The sequence below is a fragment of the Salmo salar genome, chromosome ssa10 (assembly GCF_905237065.1).
Source record: "Salmo salar chromosome ssa10, Ssal_v3.1, whole genome shotgun sequence".
Classification (NCBI taxonomy): Eukaryota; Metazoa; Chordata; class Actinopteri; order Salmoniformes; family Salmonidae; genus Salmo; species Salmo salar.
In genome coordinates, this window is record NC_059451.1 from 40,130,634 (window position 1) to 40,158,135 (window position 27,502).

Genomic DNA, 27,502 nt, shown 5'->3' on the forward strand with positions numbered 1-27,502 from the left:
GGGGGGGGGGTCAGAGAGCCAGAGAGAGAGAGTGTAGGGGAGATGGGAGGGGAGTAGGGAGAGAAAGATAATAAGTTGTGAGGGAATGAGTAGAGGAGAGAGAGAGAAAGAAAGGAAGGAAGGGAGAGAGAAGTAAACACGACAAAGAGAGAGAGAATGACGGAAGGGAAGTGAGAGAAAGAGAGTATTGTCTGAAGATCTGAACAGAGCATGCAGTGTGGAATGTACTGTACAAGCCGAAGCCTGGTCCTGATGACCAAGTCTTTAACCTCTAACCCCACAGCATGGCGGACTCCCTCAGTGGGCTGAGGTACTTCATCAGTGGGAGGGGCCACTCTCTAAGTGGGTGTGGCTATCCCCTCAGTGGGTGGGACTACATGGTCATTCAAATTTTCAACCTCTAACTCTAGGATGAATGTCTCAACAGAATAGTGGTGACATGGAAGACATTTGGGCGTATCTCCTTACCAGATGTAGGGCAGCATGAGGACAAAGGGGCAGATGATGATAATCTGCAGGACCTGCCAATCATCCCGGGCGGGCCAACCCCGACACAGAGCCGCCACCCCGGGCATCACCAGCTGCCCGCCCACCATGAGGAAACTGGCCACCATGGTCATGGAGAAACGCCAGCCTGGCAGGCACAACTCAATCCCTGTAAAGAGGGAGAGTGGGGGGGAGAAAGCCGGAGAGGATAGGGGAGCGAGAAGGGGGAGGGAGGGAGGCGAGAGAGGTTAGACATATACAGACACCATGGTCATGGAGAACCGCCAGTTCAATCCATGTAGAGAGAGAGGGACAGAAGTTCCAGACAGATAAATTGGTTCAATTAGTGCATTCTCAGAGGTTTTTGTGTATTCCTTCTAATAAGGGCTTTTTACACTACTGAGCTGAACCAAATCAAACTGTACTGAGCCTGGTTATGCATTCACCATAGTCGCTGGACATTTGCTGAAAAGGAAAATGTGAAACGAATGTTGTGAAAAGGGTAGAATTGTATATCACTGCGGTACTGGCTGGTATCTCTGTCTTTGGTATATGTGTGTTTAAAGACTAAACAGTGAAATCTACATCTCATTCAATTAATAATTTAACACCTCTTCATGGCTGATCATTCCCTGGAGAAACTCCCAGTTAAACACCAGTTAACAACCAGTGAACCACCACACAACCAATCTGTCAGACCTCAAAACTATAGCCATTGTCAAGGGTTCAGTCAGTTCAGTCAGTGAGCGTTTCACAGTAACCGTCCCTTTCTTCCCTGAATGGGCTCTCGTCTCACCCCCCTACCGGCTACCCTGTGGTACAGTCCAGATGGTCCGCTCCAGATGGCAAGGTCTATTTGAAGGTGACCAGTAGGGGGGTGTAGGAGAGGGTGGCTGTATACTGTACTGTATGCTCACTAACCAGGGTTCTTGTACTGCCACTTCCCATAGCGAAGATGACAGAGAAAGCAGAGAGGGGGAGAAAGGAGAGGGGCAGAATACAAATGAGCCAAACTCCTGAGGGGAGGAAAACTCCGTCCCTCCATTCATCATCTAGATCACTGGAAGAAGAAGAATAAACCTTCCTACTGAGAGAGAGAGAGAGAGAGCTATACACACAAATTGATGGAAAGCGGTGTTGTGGGAAAATAATACAACATTGTAAAATCCATGTACACAAATTTTCTTCCACAGGGCTGTCGGGAGAGTTAGGGATGCAGCTTAAGCCCCACCCTCTTCAATATATATATCAACGAATTGGCGAGGGCACTAGATCAGTCTGTAGCACCCGGCCTCACCCTACTAGAATCTGAAGTCAAATGTCTACTGTTTGCTAATGATCTAGTGCTTCTGTACCCAACATAGGAGGGCCTACAGCGGCACCTAGGTCTTCTGCGCAGATTCTGTCAGACCTGGGCCCTGACAGTAAATCTCAGTAAGACAAAAATAATGGTGTTCCAAAAAGGTCCAGTGGTAAGGACCACAAATACAAATTCCATCTAGACACCGTTGCCCTAGAGCACACAAAAAACTATACATACCTCGGCCTAAACATCAGCGCCACAGGTAACTTCCACAAAGCTGTGAACGATATGAGAGACAAGGCAAGAAGGGCCTTCTACGCCATCAAAAGGAACATAAAATTCGACAAACCAATTAGGATCTGGCTAAATATACTTGAATCAGTTATAGTACCCAATGCCCTTCATAGTTGACAGTAGGGCTGTTGCGGTGACTGTATTACCGCCACACCGGCGGTCACGAGTCATGAAGGCAGTCAAATTCCACATGACTGTTTAGTCAGTGAAATTAGGCTTCTCCAAGCTCTGATGCTGCTGCTGGTCATTAGTACCTACCAAATGTTCTAACTGCCTGGTACTCAGCACTCTACTGTCCCTCTAAATCCCTCTACTGTCCCTCTAAATCCCTCTACTGTCCCTCTCATCAATCTACTGTCCCTCTCATCACTCTACTGTCACTCTAAATCACTCTACTGTCCCTCTCATCACTCTACTGTCCCTCTCATCACTCTACTGTCCCTCTCAATCACTCTACTGTCACTCTACATCACTCTACTCTCCCTCTCATCACTCTACTGTCCCTCTCATCACTCTACTGTCCCTCTCATCCCTCTACTGTCCCTCTCATCACTCTACTGTCCCTCTACATCACTCTACTGTCACTCTACATCACTTTACTGTCCCTCTCATCACTCTACTGTCACTCTAAATCACTCTACTGTCCCTCTAAATCACTCTACTGTCCCTCTAAATCACTCTACTGTCACTCTAAATCACTCTACTGTCACTCTAAATCACTCTACTGTCCCTCTAAATCACTCTACTGTCCCTCTCATCACTCTACTGTCCCTCTAAATCCCTCTAAATCCCTCTACTGTCCCTCTCATCACTCTACTGTCCCTCTAAATCCCTCTACTGTCCCTCTCATCACTCTACATCACTCTACTGTCACTCTAAATCCCTCTACTGTCACTCTAAATCACTCTACTGTCCCTCTCAATCACTCTACTGTCCCTCTCAATCACTCTACTGTCCCTCTCAATCACTCTACTGTCCCTCTAAATCCCTCTACTGTCCCTCTCATCACTCTACTGTCCCTCTAAATCCCTCTACTGTCCCTCTAAATCCCTCTACTGTCCCTCTAAATCCCTCTACTGTCCCTCTTAATCCCTCTACTGTCCCTCTAGTCCCTCTACTGTCCCTCTCGTCACTCTACTGTCCCTCTACATCACTGTACTGTCCTTCTCATCACTCTACTGCGCCTCTCATCACTCTACTGTCACTCTACATCACTTTACTGTCCCTCTCATCACCCTACTGTCCCTCTAAATCTAAGCAAGCTGGCTAAGCAAGCTGGTCCTGGGGCTCTGTTCACAAACACAAACAGACCCCACAGAGCCCCAGGACAGCAACCCAATTAGACCCAACCAAATCATGAGAAAACAAAAATAGAATTACTTATAAAGAATTAACAAAAACACTGAGCAAACTAGAATGCTATTTGGCCCTAAACAGAGAGTACACAGTGGCAGAATACCTGATCACTGTGACTGACCCAAACTTAAGGAAAGCTTTGACTATGTACAGACTCAGTGAGCATAGCCTTGCTATTGAGAAAGGCCACCGTAGGCAGATCTGGCTCTCAAGAGAAGACAGGCTATGTGCACACTGCCCACAAAATGAGGTGGAAACTGAGCTGCACTTCCTAACCTCCTGCTAAATGTATGACCATATTAGAGACACATATTTCCCTCAGATTACACAGACCCACAAAGAATTCGAAAACAAATCCAATTTTAATAAATTCCCATATCTACTGGGTGAAATACCAGTGTGCCATCACAGCAGCAAGATTTGTGACCTGCTGTTACAAGAAAAGGGCAACCAGTGAAGAACAAACACCATTGTAAATACAACCCATATTTATGTTTATTTATTTTCCCTTTTGTACAACACTGTACATAGCCATAATATGACATTTGAAATGTCTCTATTCTTTTGAAACTTTTGTGAGTATAATGTTTACTGTTCATTTCTGATAGTTTATTTCACTTTTGTTCATTATCTATTTCACTTGCATTTGGCAATGTAATATATTTCCCGTGCCAATAAAGCCCTTTGAACTGAGAGAGAGGAGTCAGCTGATGTCTGGAGATGGAGAACAACCCCTCCGACCTCCTGTAGTGAGCTTCTCTCCCCTGGAGCCCAAACACACAGCAAGGAAATTATACTGACCCCAGGTTGACTCACCCTTAAGCCTTTTCTCTCTCCCTCTATCTCTCTCTCTGTGTGCATATGTGATGAAAGTCTGTGCCCAGTCAGCACAGCCCGCTTTGTTCAAACCAAACTGAATCAGACCCAGAGCCCAAACCTCCTCTTCATTAGACAGATACTGTAGCAGGCTGTATGAAACTAATGTAATGTACTGCTCACAATGAAGATACCTCTGCCAGAGCTTGGTATATAATCCCTCGCAAAATATAGCAGTAAGCAACCCCCGCTGTTTCCCCCAAAAAACATAACCCCTTGTGGAGGTGGTGTCTGCTTACAGAGTGTTCTGGGAATCACACACACACACACACACACACACACACACACACACACACACACACACACACACACACACACACACACACACACACACACACACACACACACACACACACACACACACACACACTGCTGTGAGTCAGGGACCTTTTGTTCCAACTGAGCGGGAGAAAGACTCCTCTTGTGTTGATTACCTCACTGAACCCCCTCCTCTCCTCCCTCTCCGCTCTCCCTCCCTTCTTCTCTCCCCTCCTCTGCTCTCCCCACAGCTGACCCCCCTCCCTCTCACGCCCCTCCCTATGCCCACTCCTCTCCCACAGCTCTCTCACGTCTCTACCCTCAAAAGTTGTATGTTACATGCACCAGTAAAGTGAAATGCTTAGCTTGCAAGCCCTTCACAACAGTGCACTATTCAATATCAAAATATTATATATATAAAAAACTAAATTAAATAATAAATAAGAGAGCTGAAAAAAAGGAAGGTAAACTATATACTATACAGTACACGGTCAGTGCCAGCACCAAACTACAATAACAAATAACCCCTTATACTGGTCAGGACGTGACAGTACCCCCCCCCCAAAGGTACAGACCCCGGATGCACCTTAAACAACAACACAAAAATAAACCCAAAACAAAAATAATCCCAAACTAAAGGGGGGGAAGGGAGGGTGGCAACCGTCACCGACGGTTCTTGTGCTACACCCCCCTCCCCAACCTCCTACTACGGAGGTGGCTCAGGCTCCGGCCTTACTCCCCAACCTAACCTGTCCATCCCCGCTAACTGGTTATTATATATTACCCTTCCCGAAGTCTCTGGACTAAGTCGAATCGCTGAAGACCTCGGGCTGATGCGCGTCGCTGGAGACCTCGGACTGGCGGGCGACTCTGGGAGCTCCGGACTGTAGGCCGTCTCTCTCGGTTCCGGACTGTAGGCCGTCTCTCTCGGTTCCGGACTGTAGGCCGTAGCCAGAAACACTGGACGGGGAACTGTCGCTGGAAGCTCTGGACGGGGTACTGTTGCCGGAAGCTCTGGACGGGTAACTGTCGCCGGAAGCTCTGGACGGGTAACTGTCGCCGGAAGCTCTGGACGGGGAACTGTCGCCGGAAGCTCTGGACGGGGTCTGCGCACTGAAGGCCTGATGCGTGGTGCTGGCTTTGGAGATGCCAGACTATTTACACGCACCACAGGGCTAGTGCGAGGAGCAGGAGCAGGACGTACTGGACTGGGCTGATGTACTGGAGGCCTGGTGCATGGGGCTGGTACTGGAGGTACCAGACTGGAGACACGCACCCCAAGGCTAGTGCGAGGAGCAGGAACTGGATACACCGGGCCATGAGTAAGCACTGGAGGTCTGGAGCGCACCTCCTGCACAACCCGTCCTGGCTGGATGGCAATAGTAGCCCTGTACGAGTAGAGTGCTGGCACAGGGCGAACTGGGCTGTGCAGAGGCCTGATGGCTGCCGTGTGTAGAGCAGGCGTAGGGTAGCCTGGACCTAGGAGGTGCACTGGTGGCCAGATGTGCTGCGCAGGCATCCTCCTTCCAGGCTGGATGCCCACTCTAGCACGGCACTTGCGAGGGGCTGGGATAGCTCGCACCGGACTGTGCGTGCGCATGGGCGAGATCGTGTGCACTTCCGCATACACCGGCGCTCTCACTGCCAACCACTCCCCATAATAAGCACGGGGAGTTGGCTTAGGGCTCTTGCCTGACCTAGCCACACTCCCCGTGTGCCCCCCCCAAAAAAAATGTTTTGGTGCTGCCTCTCATACTGTCGAATCGGTGCGTATAAGGCCTCATAATGGCGCCGCTCCGCCTTGGCTGCCTCCAGCTCCTCCTTAGGGCGAACGTATTCCCCAGCCTGGTGCCATGGTCCAGCCCCATCCAGAATTTCCTCCCATGTCCACGATTCCAAATAGCTCCTTTCCTGGTGCTGCTCCTTCCTCCGCTGTTTGGTCCGTTTGTGGAGGGTAGTTCTGTCATGGTTGTCGTAAGGATTGGACCAAAATGCAGCAGGAATATGTATACTCATCTTCTTTTTATTTGAAGAAGGAGAAACAACTAAATACGTATACCCCCCCAAAAAAAAAACAGTCCTGTCAGGTGCAACAAACACTAAACAAGGAACAACTACCCACAAATCCCATAGAAAAACACCCCTCTTAAATAGGACCTTCAATTAGAAGCAACTAGGAGCAGCTGCTTCCAATTGAAGGTCAACCCAACAAACACCACACAGAAATAGACATACAAGAACTAACATAGAAATAGACTAACAAGAACATAACCCAACAAACCCCGAAACACTGTAAACAAACATCCCTCTTAAAACAGAACATAGCCCAACAAACCCCGAAACACTCTAAACAAACACACCCCTGCCACGTCCTGACCAAACTACAATAACAAATAACCCCTTATACTGGTCAGGACGTGACAACAGGGGGTACCGGTACCAAGTCAATGTGCGGGTGTACAGAATAGTCTAGGTAATTTGTAAAGTGACTATGCATAGATAATAAACAGCGAGTAGCAGCAGTGTAAAAACAAAGGGGGGGAGGGGGGGTCAACGTAAATAGTCCGGGTGGCCATTTTATTAATTGTTCAGCAGTCTTATGGCTTGGGGATAGAAGCTGTTAAGGAGCCTTTTGGTCCTAGACTTGGCGCTTGGGTACCACTTGCCATGTGGTAGCAGAGAGAACAGTCTATGACTTGGGTGACTGGAGTCTTCCTCTGGCACCCCCTAGTATATACAGTTGAAGTCGGAAGTTTATATACACTTAGGTTGGAGTCATTAAACTCGTTTTTCAACCACTCCACAAATTTCTTGTTAACAAACTATAGTTTTGGCAAGTCGGTTAGGACATCTACTTTGTGCATGACACAAGTAATTTCCAACAATTGTTTACAGACAGATTATTTCACTTATAATTCACTGTATCACAATTCCAGTGGGTCAGAAGTTTACATACACTAAGTTGACTGTGCCTTTAAACAGCTCGGAAAATTCCATAAAATGATGTCATGGCTTTAGAAGCTTCTGATAGGCTAATTGACATCATTTGAGTCAATTAGAGGTGTACCTGTGGATGTATTTCAAGGCCTACCTTCAAACTCAGTGCCTCTTTGCTTGACATCATGGGAAAATCAAAAGAAATCAGCCAAGACCTCAGAAAACAATTGTAGAGCTCCACAAGTCTGGTTCATCCTTGGGAGCAATTTCCAAATACCTGAAGGTACCACATTCACATCTGTACAAACAATGGTACGCAAGTATAAACATCATGGGACCACGGAGCTGTCATACCGCTCAGGAAGGAGACGTGTTCTGTCTCCTAGAGATGAACGTACTTTGGTGCGAAAAGTGCAAATCAATCCCAGAACAACAGCAAAGGACCTTGTGAAGATGCTGGAGGAAACAGGTACAAAAGTATCTACATCCACAGTAAAACGAGTCCTATATCGACATAGTCTGAAAGGCCACTCAGCAAGGAAGAACCCACTGCTCCAAAACCGCCATTAAAAAGCCAGACTACGGTTTGCAACTGCACATGGGGACAAGATGGCGCAGCAGTAAAACATGTTTGTTTTCATCCCATGTAAATATTCAGTCTTTTTACGTACATATCCCAACCAGAAGCAATGGATTACAGGCAACATCTGCACCAAGCTAAAGGCTAGAGGGCTTGTTAGAAAGCATTTCACTGTAAGGTCTACACCTGTTGTATTTGGTGCATGTGACAAATACAATTTGATTTGAGCTGCCGCTTTCAAGGAGCGGGACACTAATCTGGACGTTTATAAGAAATCTTGCTATGCCCTCAGACGAACCATCAAACAGGCAAAGCGTCAATACAGGACTAAGATTGAATCATAGTTGCAGGAAGGTATATTTAATTCGAAAATGGAAAAAAGAGGTTGAAAGATAAGAAAAGCCATTTGTAGGGATCCAAATTTTGCAGCTCTTTCAGAACATCAGCTGTCTGGATTTGGGTGAAGGAGAAGCGGGAGGGGCTTAGACCAGTTGCTCCGCACACCCCGATCAAATCTGCCAATCCCCGTATTCTTATCGGCAGACTCAACAGCCTTGGTTTCTCTAATGACTGCCTCACCTGGTTCACTAACAGATAGAGTTCAGTGTGTCAAATCGGAGGGCCTGTTGTCTGGACCTCTGGCAGTCTCTATGGGGGTGCCACAGGGTTCAATTCTCGGGCCGACTCTTTTCTCTGTATATATCAATGAGTTCGCTCTTGCTGCGGGTGATTCTTTGATCCACCTCTGTGCAGATGACACCATTCTGTATACATCTGGCCCTTCTTTGGACACTGTGTTAACAAACCTCCAAACGAGCTTCAACGCCATACAACACTCCTTCCGTGGCCTCCAACTGCTCTTAAATGCTAGTAAAACGAAATGCATACTCTTCAACCGATCGCTGCCCACATCCGCCCGACTAGCATCACTACTCTGGATGGTTCTTACTTAGAATATGTGGACAACTACAAATACCTAGGTGTCTGGCTAGACTGTAAACTCTCCTTCCAGATCTCCAATTCAAAGTAAAATCTAGAACCGGCTTCTTATTTCGCAAACAAAGCCTCCTTCACTCATGCTGCCAAACATACCCTCGTAAAACTGACTATCCTACAGATCCTTGACTTCGGCGATGTCATTTACAAAATAGCCTCCAACACTACTCAGTAAACTAGATGCGGTCGATCACAGTGGCATCTTTTTTGTCACCAAAGCCCCATATACTACCCACCATTGCGACCTGAATGCTCTTGTTGTCTGGTCCTCACTACATATTCGTCGCCAAACCCACTGGCTCCAGGTCATCTATAAGTCTTTGCTAGGTAAAGCTCCGCCTTATCTCAGCTCACTGGTCACCATAGCAACACCCACACCCGTAGCACGCGCTCCAGCAGGTCATCCCCAAAGCCAACACCTCTTTGGCCGCCTTTCCTTCCAGTTCTCTGCTGCCAATGACTGGAACGAATTGCAAAAATCACTGAAGTTGGAGACTTATATCTCCCTCACTAACTTTAAGCGTCAGCTGTCAGAGCAGCTTACCGATCGCTGCAGCTGTACACAGCCCATCTGTAAATAGCCCATCCACTACCTACCTCATCCCCATATTTTTTTTCTGCTCTTTTGCACACCAGTATTTCTACTTTCACATCCTCATCTGCACATATATCACTCCAGTGTTTAATTGTTAAATTGTAATTACTTCGCCACTATTGGCCTATTTATTGCCTCCTTACTTCATTTGCACACACTGTATACAGATATTTCTATTGTGTTATTGACTGTACATTTGTTTATCCCATGTGTAACTCTGTGTTGTTGTTTTTGTCGCACTGCTTTGCTTTATCTTGGCCAGGTCGCAGTTGTAAATGAGAACTTGTTCTCAACTGGCCTACCTGGTTAAATAAATGGGAAATACATTTTAAAAAAGAGTGGGTCTAGGGTTTCCGGCATGATGGTGTTGATGTGAGCCATGACCAGCCTTTCAAAGCACTTCATGGCTACCGACGTGAGTGCTACGGGGCGGTAATCATTTAGGCAGGTTACCTTCGCTTTCTTGGGCACAGGGACTATGGTGGTCTGTATGAAACATGTAGGTATTACAGACTTGGTAAGGGAGAGGTTGAAAATGTCAGTGAAGACACTTGCCAGTTGGTCTGCGCATGCTTTGAGTACACGTCCTGGTAATCCATCTGGCCCCGGGGCTTTGTGAATGTTGACCTGTTTAAAGGTCTTGCTCACATCAGCTACGTAGAGCGTGATCACACACTTGTCCGGAACAGCTGATGCTCTCATGCGTGTTTCAGTGTTATTTGCCTTGAAGCGAGCATAGAAGTAGTTTAGCTTGTCTGGTATGCTCGTGTCACTGGGCAGCTCTCGGCTGTGCTTCCCTTTGTAGTCTGTAATGGTTTGCAAGCCCTGCCACATCAGACGAGCATCAGAGCCGGTGTAGTAGGATTCAATCTTAGTCCTGTATTGACGCTTTGCCTGTTTGATGGTTCGTCTGAGGGCATAGCAGAATTTCTTATAAACGTCCAGATTAGTGTCCTGCTCCTTGAAAGTGGCAGCTCTAAATGAAATCAAATTGTATTTGTCACATGCGCCAAATACAACAGGTGTAGACCTTACAGAGAAATGCTTTCTGACAAGCCCTCTAGCCTTTAGCTCGGTGCAGATGTTGCCTGTAATCCATGGCTTCTGGTTAGGATATGTACGTACGGTCAAGGTGGGGCCGACGTCGTCGATGCACTTATTGATGATGCCGGTGACTGAGGTGGTATACTCAATGCCATTGGATGAATCCCGGAACATATTCCAGTCTGTGCTAGCAAAACAGTCCTGTAGCGTAGCATCCGCGTCATCTGACCACTTCCATATTGAGCGAGTCACTGGTACTTTCTGCTTTAGTTTTTGCTTGTAAAAAGGAATCAGGATAGAATTATGGTCAGATTTGCCAAATGGAGGGCGAGGGAGAGCTTTGTACACGTCTCTGTGTGTGGAGTAAAGGTGGTCTAGATATGTACATGTAGGCAGGGATTAGGAGAAAGTGACTGGTAGCAGGATTAATAGTATAACAATTTTTTTTTTTTTTTTTTTCCCAGCAATAATAGTAAACAATATGGCAGCAGCATAGAAAAGCTGTCACCCCTGCCCCCTACTCCCCACCCACTGTCCTCTACCCCCTCTCCCCTATCCCCTCCGCTGTCCTCTACCCCTCCCCCGCCCCATACCCTGTCCTCTACCCCCTCCGCTGTCCTCTACCCCCTCTCCCCATCCCCTCCGCTGTCCTCTACCCCCTCCCCGCCCCATACCCCCTGTCCTCTACCCCCTCCCTTGTCCTCTACCCCCTCTCCCCTATCCCCTCCGCTGTCGTCTACCCCTCCCCCTCCCCCGTTCTCCACCTCTCCCTTATCCTCTACCCCCTCCCCCGCCCCATACCCCCTGTCCTCTACCCCCTCCCTTGTCCTCTACCCCCTCTCCCCTATCCCCTCCGCTGTCATCTACTCCCTCCCCATTCTCCATCTCTCCCTTATCCTCTACCCCCCCCCTCCCCCGCCCCATACCCCCTGTCCTCTACCCCCTCCCCTGTCCTCTACCCCCTCCCCTGTCCCACTCCTGTTCCCTGCTTCTCCTTTCACAAGGAGGCAATCCTCTGACTTGGGCTGAAAGTGATCAGCTGCAGAGAGAAAGGAAAGAGAAAGAAAAGAGAGAGAAAACACTGTGACTGTGGCTAAAGAAATCTGTCATAACAAAAGGCTTGACCCCCACACCCACTCACTGAGTGTGGAAGGTCTGAGGGATAGCGGGGGTGATAAGGCAGCTGTCAGGGATAATAGGCACCTGTGAGAGAGGAAGAGAGGGGGAGAGGAGGATGGAGGGCAGGACATGGGATGATTGTTCTTCTTTCCGGCTGAGTCAGTAATTTAACTGTATCCTTCTATTTTCTCTATCACTAATACTCTACTCCTCTCTTCACTTCTTACTCCATCCCTTCTTTTTTCCTCTTCATCCCACATTCTCTATGAAGGACGAAATGGAGGGAATTGAAGGGGAGACGTGGAGAAATAGAGAGACATTTTATGGAGGGAGAGCAAAAAGGGAAAAAGAGAGAGCAAGGGAATGGAGAGAGGGAGAGAGAAGGGAGAAATGGAGAGAGGGATCACAACATTTAACCCTGTAGAATGATTGAGTACATATAAAACCTAACAGTCCTTCGGGCCCCTGGAAGACTCATGGCCCCTCAGGAATAAGACTGATTATACAGTAAATACACACTCACACAACCAACAGCTTGTGACCTCTTGTTCTGAAATAATGTATTGAATAAGCATTGTTCTCTCCTTGTGTGTGAGTGTGGCACAGCGAGATAAAAGGGACATCAGAGATTCTAAATAAGCCTAGAAAGAATCCCACACAAGCTTGGGGATGAGTTGGAGGGAGAGAGAATGAGAGGAGGAGGGGTGGAATGGATAGGGAAAGAGAACAGAGAGAGGAATTGGACAAAGACAAGGAAATGTGGAGAGAATAAGCAGGAAGGGAGGGAAGGGGGGAAGGGGGGACAGAAAGAAAATAAGGGGAGTGTTTCTCTGGCTGCAAACCCCACAGACACACATGGACACACACCCATATCATTTCAATTTCCCTTCATCGGCATGGCATACACACACTCAAATGTTCTGTACTTAAAGAAAGAGAGGCGTATGTACTGTGTGTTAGTTTATGTTCTGCTGTGTTTGTGTGTGTGCGTGCATATACACTGACCAAAAATATAAACACAACATGTAAAGTGTTGGTCCCATGTTCTCACAAAAAGCTTATTTCTCTCAAATTTTGTGCACAAATTTGTTTACATCCCTGTTAGTGAGCATTTCTCATTTGCCAAGATAATCCATCCACCTGACAGATGTGGCATATCAAGAAGCTGATTAAACAGCATGATCATTACACAGGTGCACCTTGTGTTGGGGTCAATAAAAGGCCACTCTAACATGTACCATTTTGTCATACAACACAATGCCACAGATGTCTCAAGTTTTGAGGGAGAATGCAATTGGCATGCTGACTGCAGGTATGTCCACCAGAGCTGTTGCAAAATAATTTAATGTTAATTTCTCAAGCATAAGCCCCCTTTTAGAGAATTTGGCAGTACGTCCAACCGGCCTCACAACCACATACCATGTGTATGGCATCGTGTGGGTGAGAAGTTTGCTGATGTCAACAGTGGGAACAAAGTGCCCCATGGTGGCAGTGGGGTTATGGTATGGGCAGACATAAGGTATGGACAGCAAACAAAATTGCATCTATGGCAATTTGAATGCACAGAGATACCTTGACGAGATCGTGATGCCAACTGTCGTGCCATTCATCCGCCGCCATCACCTCATGTGTCAGCATGATAATGCACGGCCCTATGTTGCAAGGAGTTGTACACAATTCCTGGAAGCTGAAAATGTCCCAGTTCTTCCATGGCCTGCATACTCACCAGACATGTCACCCATTTAGCGTGTGTGGGATGCTCTGGATCAACGTGTACGACAGCATGTTCCAGTTCCCACCAATATCCAGTAACTTCGCACAGCCATCAAAGAGGGGTGGGACAACATTCCACAGGCCAAAATCAACAGCCTGATCAACTGCGAAGGAGATGTGTCACGCTGCATGAGGAAAATGGTGGTCACACCAGATACTGACTGGTTTTCTGATCCACGCCCCTACCTTTTTTTAAAGGTATCTGTGACCAACAGATGCATATCTGTGTTCCCAGTCATGTGAAATCCATAGATTAGGGCCTAATTTATTTATTTAAATTGACTGATTTTCTTATATGAACTGTAACTCAGTAAAATCTTTGACGTTGTTGCATGTTGCGTTTATATTTTGTTCAGTATAACTATATCTTTGAACATTTCGATTAAGGCAGCTGTTCGCAGCTCTGATTAAGAGGGGTTGGGTTAAATGCGGAAGACACATTTCGGTTGAATGCATTCAGTTGTGCAACTGACTAAGTATGCCCTTTCCCACCCCAAAATCTTTCCAAATTGGTTCCCACTAGAGCCTATTAAATCAAATAAAATTGTATTAGTCACATGCGCTGAATACAACAGGTAAATGCTTACTTACAAGCCCCTAATCAACAATGCAGTTTACATTTTTTGGGATAAGAATAAGAAATAAAAGTAACAAATAATTAAAGAGCAGCAGTAAAATAACAATAGTGAGACTATATACAGGGGGGTACCGGTACAGTCAATGTGCAGGGGCACCGGTTAGTTGAGGTAATATGTACATGTAGGTAGAGTTATTAAAGTGACTTTGCATGGATGATAACAACAGAGAGTAGCAGCAGTGTAAAAGAGGGAGGGGGGGCAATGCAAATAGTCTGGGTAGCCATTTGATTAGATGTTCAGGAGTATTATGGCTTGGTGGTAGATGCTGTTTAGAAGCCTCTTGGACCTAGATTTGGCGCTCCGGTCTCCGGTACCGCTTGCCGTGCGGTAGCAGAGAGAACAGTCTATGACTAGGGTGGCTGGAGTCTTTGACAAATTTTAGGGCCATCCTCTGACACCGCCTGGTATAGAGGTCCTGGATGGCAAGAAGCTTGGCCCCAGTGATGTACTGGGCCGTTCGCACTATCAGTGCGGATGTTGCCTGTAATCCATGGTTTCTGGTTGGGGTATGTACATACGGTCACTGTGGGGATGACATCATCGATGCGCTTATTGATGAAGCCAATGACTAATGTGGTGTACTCAATGCCATCGGAGGATTCCCGGAACATATTCCAGTCTGTGCTAGAAAAACGGCCCTGTAGCTTAGCATCTGCTTCATCTGACCACTTTTTTATTGATCTAGTCACTGGTGCTCCCTGCTTTAATTTTTGCTTGTAAGCAGGAATCAGGAGGATAGAATTATGGTCAGATTTGCCAAATGGAGGGCGAGGGAGAGATTTGTATGCGTCTCTATGTGCTGTAAAGGTGGTCCAGAGTTTTTTCCCTCTGGTTGCACATTTAACATGCTGATAGATATTTGGTTAAACAGATTTAAGTTTCCCTGCATTAATGTCCCCGGCTACTAGGAACGCCGCCTCTGGGTGAGCGTTTTCTTGTTTGCTTATGGCGGAATACAGCTCATTCAATGCTGTCTTAGTGCCAGCCTCCGTCTGTGGTGGTATGTAAACAGCTACGAAGAATAGAGATGAAAACTCTCTCGGTAGGTACTGTGGTCTTCAGCTTATCATGAGATGCTCTACCTCAGGCGAACAATAGCTTGAGACTTCCTTAGATAACATGCACCAGCTGTTATTTACAAAAAATACATAGTCCGCCGCCCCTTGTCTTACCAGACGCCGCTGTTCTATCCTGCCGGTATAACCAGCCAGCTGTATGTTGATAGTGTCGTCGTTCAGCCACGACTCCGTGATGCATAAGATATTACAGTTTTGAATGTCCCGTTGGTAGTTTAATCTTCCGCGTAGGTCATCGATTTTATTCTCCAAAGATTGCACGATTGCTAGCAGAATGGAAGAAGTGGGGGTTTATTCGATCGCCTAAAAATTCTCAGATGGCAGCCCGCCCTCTGGCCCCTTTTTCTCCGCCTCCTCTTCACGCAAGTCATGGGGATCTGGGCCTGTTCCCAAGAAAGCAGTATATCATTCGCGTCGGGCTCGTCAGACTGTTTAAAGGAAAAAAATGATTCTGCCAGAAGTTATGTTCGGTCATAAGAGACGGTAGCGGCAACATTATGTACAAAATAAGTAAAAAAATAAGTGACAAACAACGCAAATAAACAAACAAAAAAACACAGTCGGTTGGGGACACGTAAAACGTCAGCCTTCTGCTCCGGCGCCATTGTTGGTCATACTATGACTACCATAGCAGCCTTGGAATAACGATATGCTATTATTTTCTATTAACATGAATCCTTTTGAGCATGTCTACTGGGGTGTGGCATAATGCTATAGTACGACTCCTTACTCTCTGAGACAAACAATAATAACAACAACAAGAACAACAATGCAGCTTTATCCTACCAGCTCTGACAGTATATATCATGTGACAGAAGACAATGAGGTTCAAGTACCAATACAGCTCAGTTAATTTACATAAATGGGTCATCAATGGAGTATTTAAATATTGCAGTGTGTCACTATACTGTAAATGATAACACATGCAGCTCATGCAAGCAGTGAAATACATTTTTTTTGTCACAACATAAAGTAAATCGTAAAGTACCATGGCAACCCACTGCATAGCTACAGTAGCTATATTCTCTGTCCACTCTGTACACTCTCTTCTGAATACCTTGTATTTACACAATAAAGCACAGACAACATAGGAGTTTTTCACTAACACAAATTCTCTCTTTCTCTCTCCACACACACACGCTATCTTATTCTATCCTTGTGGGGACCAAACACTTTTTTCCATTCAAAATCATATTTTCCCTAACCCTTACCATAACTTTAACCCTAAATTTAACCCATAACCTAACACAAAACCTAACTCCTAACCCTAACCACTAACTCTTACCATAACCATAATTCTAACCCTAACCCTAAACTGAACCCCTAAGCCTAAAATACTCTTTGTCCTCATTGGGATGTGGGAAATGTCCCCACGAGGGAGAATTTTCCTTGTTTTACTATCCTTGTGGTGACTTTTGGGGATTTTAGGTCCCCACAAGGATAGAAGAACCAACACACACACACACACACACACACACACACACACACACACACACACACACACACACACACACACACACACACACACACACACACACACACACACACACACACACACACACACTCTGTATAATTACAGTGAGAGAACAGTGCCTATTCAATGCATTATTTCAGATCAAGTTTACAAGCTGCTGGTTGTGTGTGGGTGAATGTCTACTGTATAATCAGTCTTATTCCGAGGGGCCATGTGTCTGCCAGGGCCCGAAGGACTGTTAGGTCTCAGATGTACACCAACACTAAGACATGTTTCAAGTGAAATGGATCCCATTTAAAGGTCTTTTCTATTTAAGCTGACAAACAGCAGTATAAGGGTTGTCTTATGTCAGCATAGGTAGCTGTGTGTGTGCGTACATGCATTCGTGAGCCGAGGAGCCTGTGTATGTATGTGTGCGGTCTTTGTTTGTGACACACAGCAATGTCAGCTGGTCTTATCCATGATTACTGAATGTGAACATTAAGAAATTATGATTTTAGAGACAGAACCTGATCAGGTGAAAAAATGGGAAGGCATGATGGGGAAACAACAGCTTTGTTAGCCTCCCTTCTAGTATGGCCTGGTAACAATGACCTCACACAAACACACACACAAAACATGACTCAGAGTTTGTAGGCAGTCTTTGTTTGATGAACTCTGCGACAAACACCCAAACAACACCATACAGCATTCATCTGGCTAATGTGAGACTATGCATTCACCAGCACAAAAACCCATAACCTATTTCTCAAAAAACACATCCATAGTACACCACAAAAAATTGAGGAATTCTATATTCATCACGTTAGCCTCAAACCATTTCCCCCAGGATCACCCCCATAGAAGCGTAAAATCCCTGCATTTATCTGGACAGGCATTATAAAGGATAGTGAGAGTCTCTATAACAACAGGAACAACATGAACAGTTAAAGTTCTACAGTATCAACAGATCAGAGATTAAACCCCCGTATGACTCACCACAGCTCTAAGAGGCGTCCATTTTGTTTGTTTGTTTTTAGTGAAGCTTAGAAGACATTTTCAGCCACCCCCTGCTGTGGTGAACAATACCGCTGCAGACTTAACACAGCTGCACCCCCCCACACCCCACCCCACCCTCAAACTGACTGACTAATCTCTCTGGTGAGAAAAGTCCAAAAGGCCTAGGTGACAAGGGAGAGGGGTGGGGGGGTTGGAGGTTTTATGGTAAACGAGTAGGAGGATAGTATGCCAAACAGCTGTAGATAAAGGACAAGCTAGAATATACTGATGTCCCCATCAAGGGGGAGGGGAACAGTGGTTAGGGGGTTGGGTGTCAGTATGGCAATCAGGCATAGCTTTAGATAAAGGACAAAGCAAAACAGGACACTGTCAGGTCCCCTACCAAAGACTGTAAAGTGATTCACACTAATCATCTTATTCATGCAGTGTATCTAATCGAACTAGACATCAGAGACCATTGAGGTTTAACATTGCTGTGAATATAATAAGACACCTGGGAGCCAGAAATCTTTCTGATTGAGAGGGGGTCAAATACTTATTTCCCTCATTAAAATGCAAATCATTTTATAACATTTTTGACATGCGTTTTTCTGGATTTTTGTTGTTGTTATTCTGTCTCTCACTGTTCAAATAAACCTACCATTACAAGTATAGACTGATCATTTCTTTGTAAGTGGGCAAACGTACAAAATCAGCAGGGGATCAAATACTTTTTTCTCCCACTGTACCTGGAGGTGACAGCATTCCCTCCCCCATATGCCCCCCAAGTTACAACTACGACAACATAACCAACAAAAACAGGTTACAACTCCTGCAGCTCTGTCGCACGCTGGGTATGTACATAGTCAATGGTAGGCTTCGAGGGGACTCCTATGGTAGGTACACCTATAGCTCATCTCTTGGCAGTAGTACTGTAGACTACTTTATCACTGACTTCAACACAGTCTCTCAGAGCGTTCACAGTCAACCCACTGACACCCCTATCAAATCACAGCAAAATCACAGTCTACTTGAACAGAGCAATACTCAATCATGAGGCATCAAACCAAAGGAACTGAATAATATTAATGGATTTCACCTTTGAGTTGTCTCGCAAAAATGTTCTTACTCTTTCAAATAACTGCTCGACTTGAACTTGTTAAGTTGTTGGAAGTGTGCGCTTAGTATTTTTCGGCTTTTGTTCTGTGTAGCACTGTATTTTTCGTGGTGTCATTACGTCCTCTATCTACGTTATATAGGTATGCACGTCAGCTTTGACATCGGTTTTGAACACCGGCTTTAAACTAGACATCGGGCCGATGTTGGCATTTTTAGCTAATATCGGCCAATTCCGATATGCTTACCGATATATTGTGCGTCCCTAGTTATCTATCCAAAACGGAGATGTATGGGTAAACTACCTTTCCAATCATTTTGGTCCTATAACAAAGAACAAACAGCCAAAAAATATACATGATCAAATACAAATCTTAGAATCAACTATTAAAGACTACCAGAACCCACTGGATTCTCCAATGTAAATTGAATGAACTACAGGACAAAATACAAACCCTCCAACCCAAAAAGGCCTGTGGTGTTGATGGTATCCTCAATGAAATTATAAAATAGACAGACCACAAATTCCAATTAGCTATAATTAAACTCTTTAACATTATCCTCAGCTCTGGCATCTTCCCCAATATTTGGAACCAATGACTGATCACCTCAATACACAAAAGTGGAGACAAATTTGACCCCAATAACTACCGTGGGATATGCGTCAACAGCAACCTTGAGAAAATCCTCTGCATTATCATTAACAGCAGACTAATTAATTTCCTCAGTGAAAACAATGTACTGAGCAAATGTCAAATTGGCTTTTAACCAAATTACCGTATGACAGACCACGTATTCACCCTGCACACCCTAATTGACAAACAACCAAACCAAAAGTCTTCTCATGCTTTGTTGATTTCAAAAAAGCTTTTGACTCAATTTGGCATGAGGGTCTGCTATACAAATTGATGGAAAGTGGTGTTGGGGGAAAAACATACAACATCATGAAATCCATGTACACAAACAACAAGTGTGCGGATAAAATTGGCAAAAAACACAAACATTTCTTTCCACAGGCCCGTTGGGTGAGACAGGGATGCAGCTTAAGCCCCACCCTCTTCAACATTATATATCAACGAATTAGCAAGGGCACTAGAACAGCCTGCAGCACCCAGCCTCACCCTACTAGAATCTGAAGTCAAATGCCTACTGTTTGTTGATGATCTGGTGCTTCTGTCACCAACCAAGGAGGGCCAACAGCAGCACATAGATCTTCTGTCAGACCTGGGCCCTGACAGGAAATCTCAATAAGACAAAAATAATGGTGTTCCAAAAAAGGTCCAATCGCCAGGACCACAAATACAAATTCCATCCAGACACCGTTGCCCTAGAGCACACAAAAAACTATACATACCTCGGCCTAAACATCAGCGCCACAGGTAACTTCCACAAGCTGTGAACGAGCTGAGAGACAAGGCAAGAAGGGCTTCTATGCCATCAAAAAGAACATCAAATTCGACATACCAATTAGGAACTGGCTAAAAATACTTTAATCAGTTATAGAACCCATTGCCCTTTATGGTTGTGAGGTCTGGGGTCCGCTCACCAATCAAGAATTCACAAAATGGGACAAACACCAAATGGAGAGACTGCATAAGAATTCTACAAAAATATCCTCAGTGTACAACGTAAAACACCAAATAATGCATGCAGAGCAGAACTAGGCTGATACCACCTAATGATCAAAATCCAAAAAAGAGCCATTTAACTTCTACAACCACCTAAAAGGAAGCGATTCCCAAACCTTCCATAACAAAGCCATCACCTACAGAGAGATGAACCTGGAGAAGAGTCCCCTAAGCAAGCTGGTCCTGGGGCTCTGTTCACAAACACAAACAGACCCCACAGAGCCCCAGGACAGAAACAGAATTAGACCCAACCAAATTATGAGAAAACTAAAACAGAATTACTTATAAAGAATTAACAAAAAAACTGAGCAAACTAGAATGCTATTTGGCCCTAAACAGAGAGTACACAGTGGCAGAATACTTGACCACTGTGACTGACCCAAACTTAAGGAAAGCTTTGACTATGTACAGACTCAGTGAGCATAGCCTTGCTATTGAGAAAGGCCGCCGTAGGCAGACCTGGCTCTCAAGAGAAGACAGGCTATGTGCACACTGCCCACAAAATGAGGTGGAAACTGAGCTGCACTTCCTAACTTCCTGACAAATGTATGACCATATTAGAGACACATATTTCCCTCAGATTACACAGATCCACAAAGAATTCGAAAACAAATCCAATTTTAATAAACTCCCATATCTACTGGGTGAAATACCAGTGTGCCATCACAGCAGCAAGATTTGTGACCTGTTGCCACAAGAAAAGGGCAACCAGTGAAGAACAAACACCATTGTAAATACAACCCACATTCATGTTTTTTTCCCCCTATTTTGTACTTTAACTATTTGTACATCATTACAACACTGTATATATAGACATAATATGACATTTGAAATGTCTTTATTATTTTTGAACTTCTGTGAGTGTAATGTTTACTGTTCATTTTTATTGCTTATTGTTTATTTCACTTTTGTTTATTACCTACTTCACTTGCTTTGGCAATGTTAACATATTTTTCTCATGCTAATAAAGCCCTTAAATTGAAATTGAATTGAGCAGCATGGGGTGAGACTGGTGACAACGTGACAGACAGGAGGAGACACATCATCATCCAAGGACGACTAGCAACACACCAGAGAAGGTTTGATGAGTGGAGAGAGAGTTGAAGGAATAGTGGGAAAAAGCTGAGTGAGAGAGAAGTGAGGTACTACCTTCGAGGTGGAGTGATGTGGGGGAAGAGGAAAAGTAAGTTTGTGGAGTAGAGCCCTACGTTCTAGAAAGACCATGCAGTGTGCTTTCTGGGCAGTCTTTGACAGACAACAAAAGTAGATACCAGGAAGTGGAGGTGTACTTACTCAGTATGTAGAGGGAGAGAGTGAGGCCAGCCAGACAGAAGCCCTCAAAGAAACGTAATGTGCTGAACATGGTCACGTTGAAGGAGAACGCTACACTCAAACCAAACACCAACATGAACAGCACCGAGACTATCAGGACCGGGTGACGACCGAACCTGAGAGAGAGCGAGAGAGAGAGAGAAAAAAAAGAGTGGGGTGGAGAAACAGAAATGGGGGAGAGACAGAGAAAGAGGGGGAGAGAAAGAGAAGGGGGAAGAGAGAGAAAGAAAAGAGTGGGGTGGAGGGAGGGAGAAATGGAGAGATGGAGAGAGAATGGGAGAGAAAGAGATAATGGGAGAGAAAGAAAATTAGAAATGGAAAGAGAAATTAGTCCAATGGTCAGTTTCCCTCTACAACCTGATCCTGGGTTAGAGGTCAGCAGATCATTGGGTCAGAGTAGTCTCTGTTGCTATAGCTACAGCTCATCCCACAAACAACTCAACAGGGAGATCTGTGGGTGTTTTTCATAAGACACTGTCTATTCTCGGATGCCTGGGGGAGTGGGGATGCAGACACAGACATGAGAACACATGGAGCAGATGGCTAAGTGCATCACTACTACCTTGCTGAGACCTAGAAGTACTGTCGCCCCAGATCCAGAAACGCCTTGGCTTTTTATGGGTCAGTGGTATTGACACTATTTCTGGAGTATGTTTTGTTACGTTGGGGAGAGTTGTGAGTTACCGCCCCGGTTGGAGGGAATTTCCACTGTCACACACAAAGACACAAAATGGAGAAGGAGAATGCTGGATCGCGTACCAGTCGGCCAGGATGCCCATCACCAGGTAGCCGAAGATGGATCCCACCAAGAGAGAGAACTTGGCGATGTGAACCTTCCAGGCCGAATCACACACCAGGTTCCACTGCAGAGAGAGAAGTGGGAAATGTATGTATTAAATAAACTCAGCATGAAAAGAAACATCCTCTAACTGTCAACTGCATTTATTTTCAGCAAACTTAACATGTGTAAATATTTGTATGAACAGAACAAGATTCAACAACTGAGACATAAACTGAACAAGTTCCACAGACATGTGACTAACAGAAATTGAATAATGTGTCCCTGAACAAAGGGGGAGGGTCAAAATCAAAAGTCAGTCTCTGGTGTGGCCACCAGCTGCATTAAGTACTACAGTGCATCTCCTCCTCATGGACTGCACCAGATTTGCCAGTTCTTGCTGTGAGATGTTACTCCACTCTTCCACTAAAGCACCTACAAGTTCCCGGACATTTCTGGGGGGAATGGCCTTAGCCCTCACCCTCCGATCCAACAGGTCCCAGACATGCTCAATGGGATTGAGATCCGGGCTCTTCGCTGGCCATGGCAGAACACTGACATTCCTGTCTTGCAGGAAATCACGCACAGAACGAGCAGTATGGCTGGTGGCATTGTCATGCTGGAGGGTCATGTCAGGATGAGACTGCATGCAGGAAGGGTACCACATGAGAGAGGAGGATGTCTTCCCTGTAACGCATAGCGTTGAGATTGCCTACAATGACAACAAGCTCTGTCCCTATGATGCTGTGACACACCGCCCCAGACCAAGATGGACCCTCCACCTCCAAATCGATCCCGCTCCAGAGTACAGGCCTCGGTGTAACGCTCATTTCTTCGACGATAAACGCAAATCCGACCATCACCCCTCGTGAAACAAAACCGCGACTCTTCAGTGAAGAGCATTTTGCCAGTCCTGTCTGGTCCAGCGAAGGTGGGTTTGTGCCCATAGGCGACGTTGTTGCTGGTGATGTCTGGTGAGGACCTGCCTTACAACAGGCCTACAAGCCCTCAGTCCAGCCTCTCTCAGCCTATTGCGGACAGTCTGAGCACTGATGGAGGGATTGTGCGTTCCTGGTGTAACTCAGGCAGTTGTTGTTGCCATCCTGTACCTGTCACGCAAGTGTGATGTTCAGATTTACTGATTCTGTTTAGGTATTGTTACACGTGGTCTGCCACTGCGAGAACGATCAGCTGTCCGTCCTGTCTCCCTGTAGCGCTGTCTTAGGCGTCTCACAGTACGGACATTGCAATTTATTGCCCTGGCCACATCTGCAGTCCTCATACCTCCTTGCAGCATGCCTAAGGCACGTTCACACAGATGAGCAGGGACCCTGGGCATCTTTCTTTTGGTGTTTTTCAGAGTCAGTAGAAAGGCCTCTTTAGTGTCCTAAGATTTCATAACTGTGACCTTAATTGCCTGTAAACTGTTAGTGTCTTAACGACCGTTCCACAGGTGCATGTTCATTAATTGTTTATGGTTCATTTAACAAGCATGGGAAACAGTATTTAAACAATTTACAATAAAGATCTGTGAAGCTATTTGGATTTTTACGAATTATCTTTGAAAGACAGGGTCCTGAAAAATGGATGTTACTTTTTTTGCTGAGTTTATAAGTAATAATACACCAAACAACAGGAGAGAAAGAGAATGAGAGGGACATAAATACTGTACATGTTTATCAACAATATGATACAGTATCACACAGCAAACTACATAAGAGAAAGAGTAATCATAGAAGTTGTTAGGGATAAAACTAAAAGATCCTTAAGCACAACTTGGTTGGAGAGAGAGAGTAAGGAAGAGATAGGGAGAGATAGAGAAAGAGGGAAGAGAGAGATGAGTATCGGGTACGATTGATAAGTCTACTGTAATAGGTTTATCAATGGGCTATTTAAACCCAGCATTATCTGAGAAAGCAGATGTCTGGCACTGAACACACACACACACACACACACACACACACACACACACACACACACACACACACACACACACACACACACACACACACAATAAAACACTAAGAAAGGATCACACATACTAACAACACACACAGTTAAACTTAATCTCATATAAGAAGGTACCTGTTTGAGATTAAATGTATATTTTGTCAAACCTGCTCAGATGCAGGTCAATGCGTTGGGGGTAAAAAGAGACTGCCTGCTAGACCTACTCTTCTTCTATGATGGATTGTACAATAATCACATCCTCTGCTCTCATCAGTATCACAGAGTGGCCTAATAGGCTACACCACAGTAGGATTCATTCAGTTAGCTGGCATGGATAATTATACTCCAAAGTGTAGTGTGTTTTGATCATGCCAACTGGGGTCAGCTGAGATATGAAAGTGGTTTGAAAATGAGTGAGCACCAGTTACTGTATGCTCTGAGGGCAACCTGTGCTCTGTTTTACAGTAGGCCTATGGCACAGAATGTACAGAATGGAACATTGGCAGAGTGCATGTGCTGTCCATGGTGCTGGGTAGACTAAACTCCACTGAGACCAGCTTGTGCCCCATAGTTGCATAGGATGCACTGTTAGTGATGCTGATCATTGTTCAGCTTTTTCAGATGCCGAAACAGTCAGAGGGGAGGTATGGCATCTGGTGCACACTTGTTACCTTGGTTACCACGTTCTGACTGAGTCCAGTCTGCAGTTCGAGCTTCCACTCCTTACACGCGCATTGCATGCCACCGCTGTCACCGACACCGCCTCTTGTGCCATTGTCTAGGGGGAGGTAAGGCACGGGTGTACCAATGCCACCATTCGTGACGGTCACCGGTAACGTTAAAGATCCCATGGTCCAATTACTCCCGTTGACCAGAGGCTGTACGCACGTGCCGTTCGGTTGGGCCAAAAGGAAATAATCCGAAAACTGGCTAAATCCGATAAATAAAGCCGGTATCCACGTCAGGATCACGAGCTGCTTTTGGTGTTTCCCAAATCCCCCGAGAGACGGTAGAACTGAGCCGTCGACGTGCGGCAGCAGCCTGGGGGCCTGTGTCTGCTCCAGCGACATGAAGCCGTTCTCAATTGGCGGTTGGTCCCGCTCCTGCTGCTGCGCCTCTGCCACCGGTCGCTCTGGTCCCGCTGCCATCTCGACAACAAAGAACTGCCGAACCCCTGGCGCTCTGCTGCCCTGTCCACTCGGCTTTGCGTAAACCCTGTGTTACAAAGGAAACCCAGAGCGCAGGCAGACAAAATGTATCCAACAAAGACTGGGGAAGAATGAGAGTTGAATCGGGGTACTCTGGTAGATTACCGAGTGGCTGCTCGTCTCACCATGGTGCTCCGGTTAGAATAGGCTGACCGAATGACGGTTTCAGGTGGAGCCTGGGGCTCAGGGCGAAGCTGCTGCGAGGACACCGGCAAGGTGTGGGCTCGGAGAGGCAGGCAGGCTCACCATGCTGAAGGTCTTTGTGTTTCTACGGGGTAGCATCCATCCATGTGGGGATAAACTAGACACACAGGCAAAGAGGTGTGGGTGACAGATCGGCACATTTGCTAGCCCCTCCACGCGCTCCACAGGTAACACACCTGCCCAGTCCTTGACCCCTCGCAGGTATAGTGGTGGTCATTGCTGCAGTTTGCAAACAGAACCAACCTTTAGGTCTATCCTACATATCATACGGCTCTCATCCAATATGAGATCACCGTTTGATTTCAATGAATATTCGTCCAGGTCTCTCCGTCCGGATTAACTTGATTTTGAACAAGTCGACCATACACTTCAATCCCGCTTCGTTTCGCTGGTAATCGATGGTGTAGGCTAAACTGTGCGGTGCACGCAGTCTCGGAGAATCAAGCCCCGCCCTTCCCCGTTGTTCGGCGCGCTGTGATTGGTCCGTGTTCACGGGGCGATTGCACCACTGACGCGCAATTGGGCATCGGTGCCGTAGCCTACCGAAACCGCGACAAAGATATCCTTTGTTTACCACCTGCCCCCTTTCCCTCAAAATAATAACACGGGTTTGTGAGAAATACTATACAGTTCATGTTTATCGTCAATTAGGTGAGATTTAGAGATTAACTGGAGATGTGTTGGAGGCTATAAGGATTTGTGTCAATTAAAGCCTCACTCGCACAGGCTACCCCCCCCATATAGCTGCGTTTATTATGTATGTCAGAATGTCTGACTCATAAATAGATAATAACGTTTGCATTTCTGGAGATGACAATAGCCTGTCACACAGATGGGTTGCAGCTGCAGCCTACTGTCTGTCTCCTCCGCAGGGTGATGTGTGGATAGTCCTTCGCCAGAGGGCGTCAAATGATCAAAAACGGGTTAGAGTTCCTGCATTTCTCAAGGTTTGACAAGAAGTATGGTAATCTGTTGTTTTAGAATTAATCTGATGCATCACTTTCTCTCCTATAATTTGTTCCCTGTGTGAAATGTTATTTGCTCAAATGTCAGGGAGACATGGATGAGTTGAACGTTACACCCAGGCTTGAATTTGGCAAAGTTCTATGGAAATGACTAATGTAGGGCTCCTGGTCACCATAGCTCAGGTTTACCAGGAAGTGATGATTATTAGAGGTCAGACATTAGATGTATTTGAGGAAAACACCACGTTTCTCCACATTATCTGCTTCAAAATCCGACTGCACGGTATCTAGGTCATTTCATGTGAAACAACACACCATTTTATGATTTGATGACATTTCAAGTCATATATTCATATGGCATATTCTATTTCCCCATCCTGCACTGCAGCTCTGTAAAGATGCAGTATTACTGTCGGGAACATGGAGGCAGTAGAACCTCATCAGAACCTTCACTAGTTAGGATACAGCAGTAACAGTAGGCTAGTAGCACAGCTAAGCAGAACCATATGGCTCTCCAGCAAGGTAGTCCTCTCTCTCA

The 27,502-nt window shown here is 45.7% G+C and overlaps 1 protein-coding gene across 2 annotated transcripts in view; it reads right to left on the reverse strand.

Moving 5' to 3' along the window:
* The window catches only part of LOC106560368 (solute carrier family 22 member 23), a 36,197-nt gene extending 9,771 nt beyond the window's left edge, over positions 1-26,426 (reverse strand). Inside the window, exons 1-4 of one of the 2 annotated variants that reach the window (XM_014123227.2) lie at positions 25,921-26,426; positions 22,619-22,722; positions 21,821-21,975; positions 469-655 (exon numbers count right to left, since the gene is read on the reverse strand). In XM_014123227.2, the coding sequence (XP_013978702.1) occupies positions 469-655; positions 21,821-21,975; positions 22,619-22,722; positions 25,921-25,923 (449 nt within the window). In that variant the 5' untranslated portion in view covers positions 25,924-26,426. Of the gene's footprint in view, positions 1-468; positions 656-21,820; positions 21,976-22,618; positions 22,723-25,258 lie in introns of both variants that reach the window. The other variant, XM_014123226.2, reaches the window with a different exon arrangement.
* Between the last annotated feature and the right edge of the window lie 1,076 nt (positions 26,427-27,502).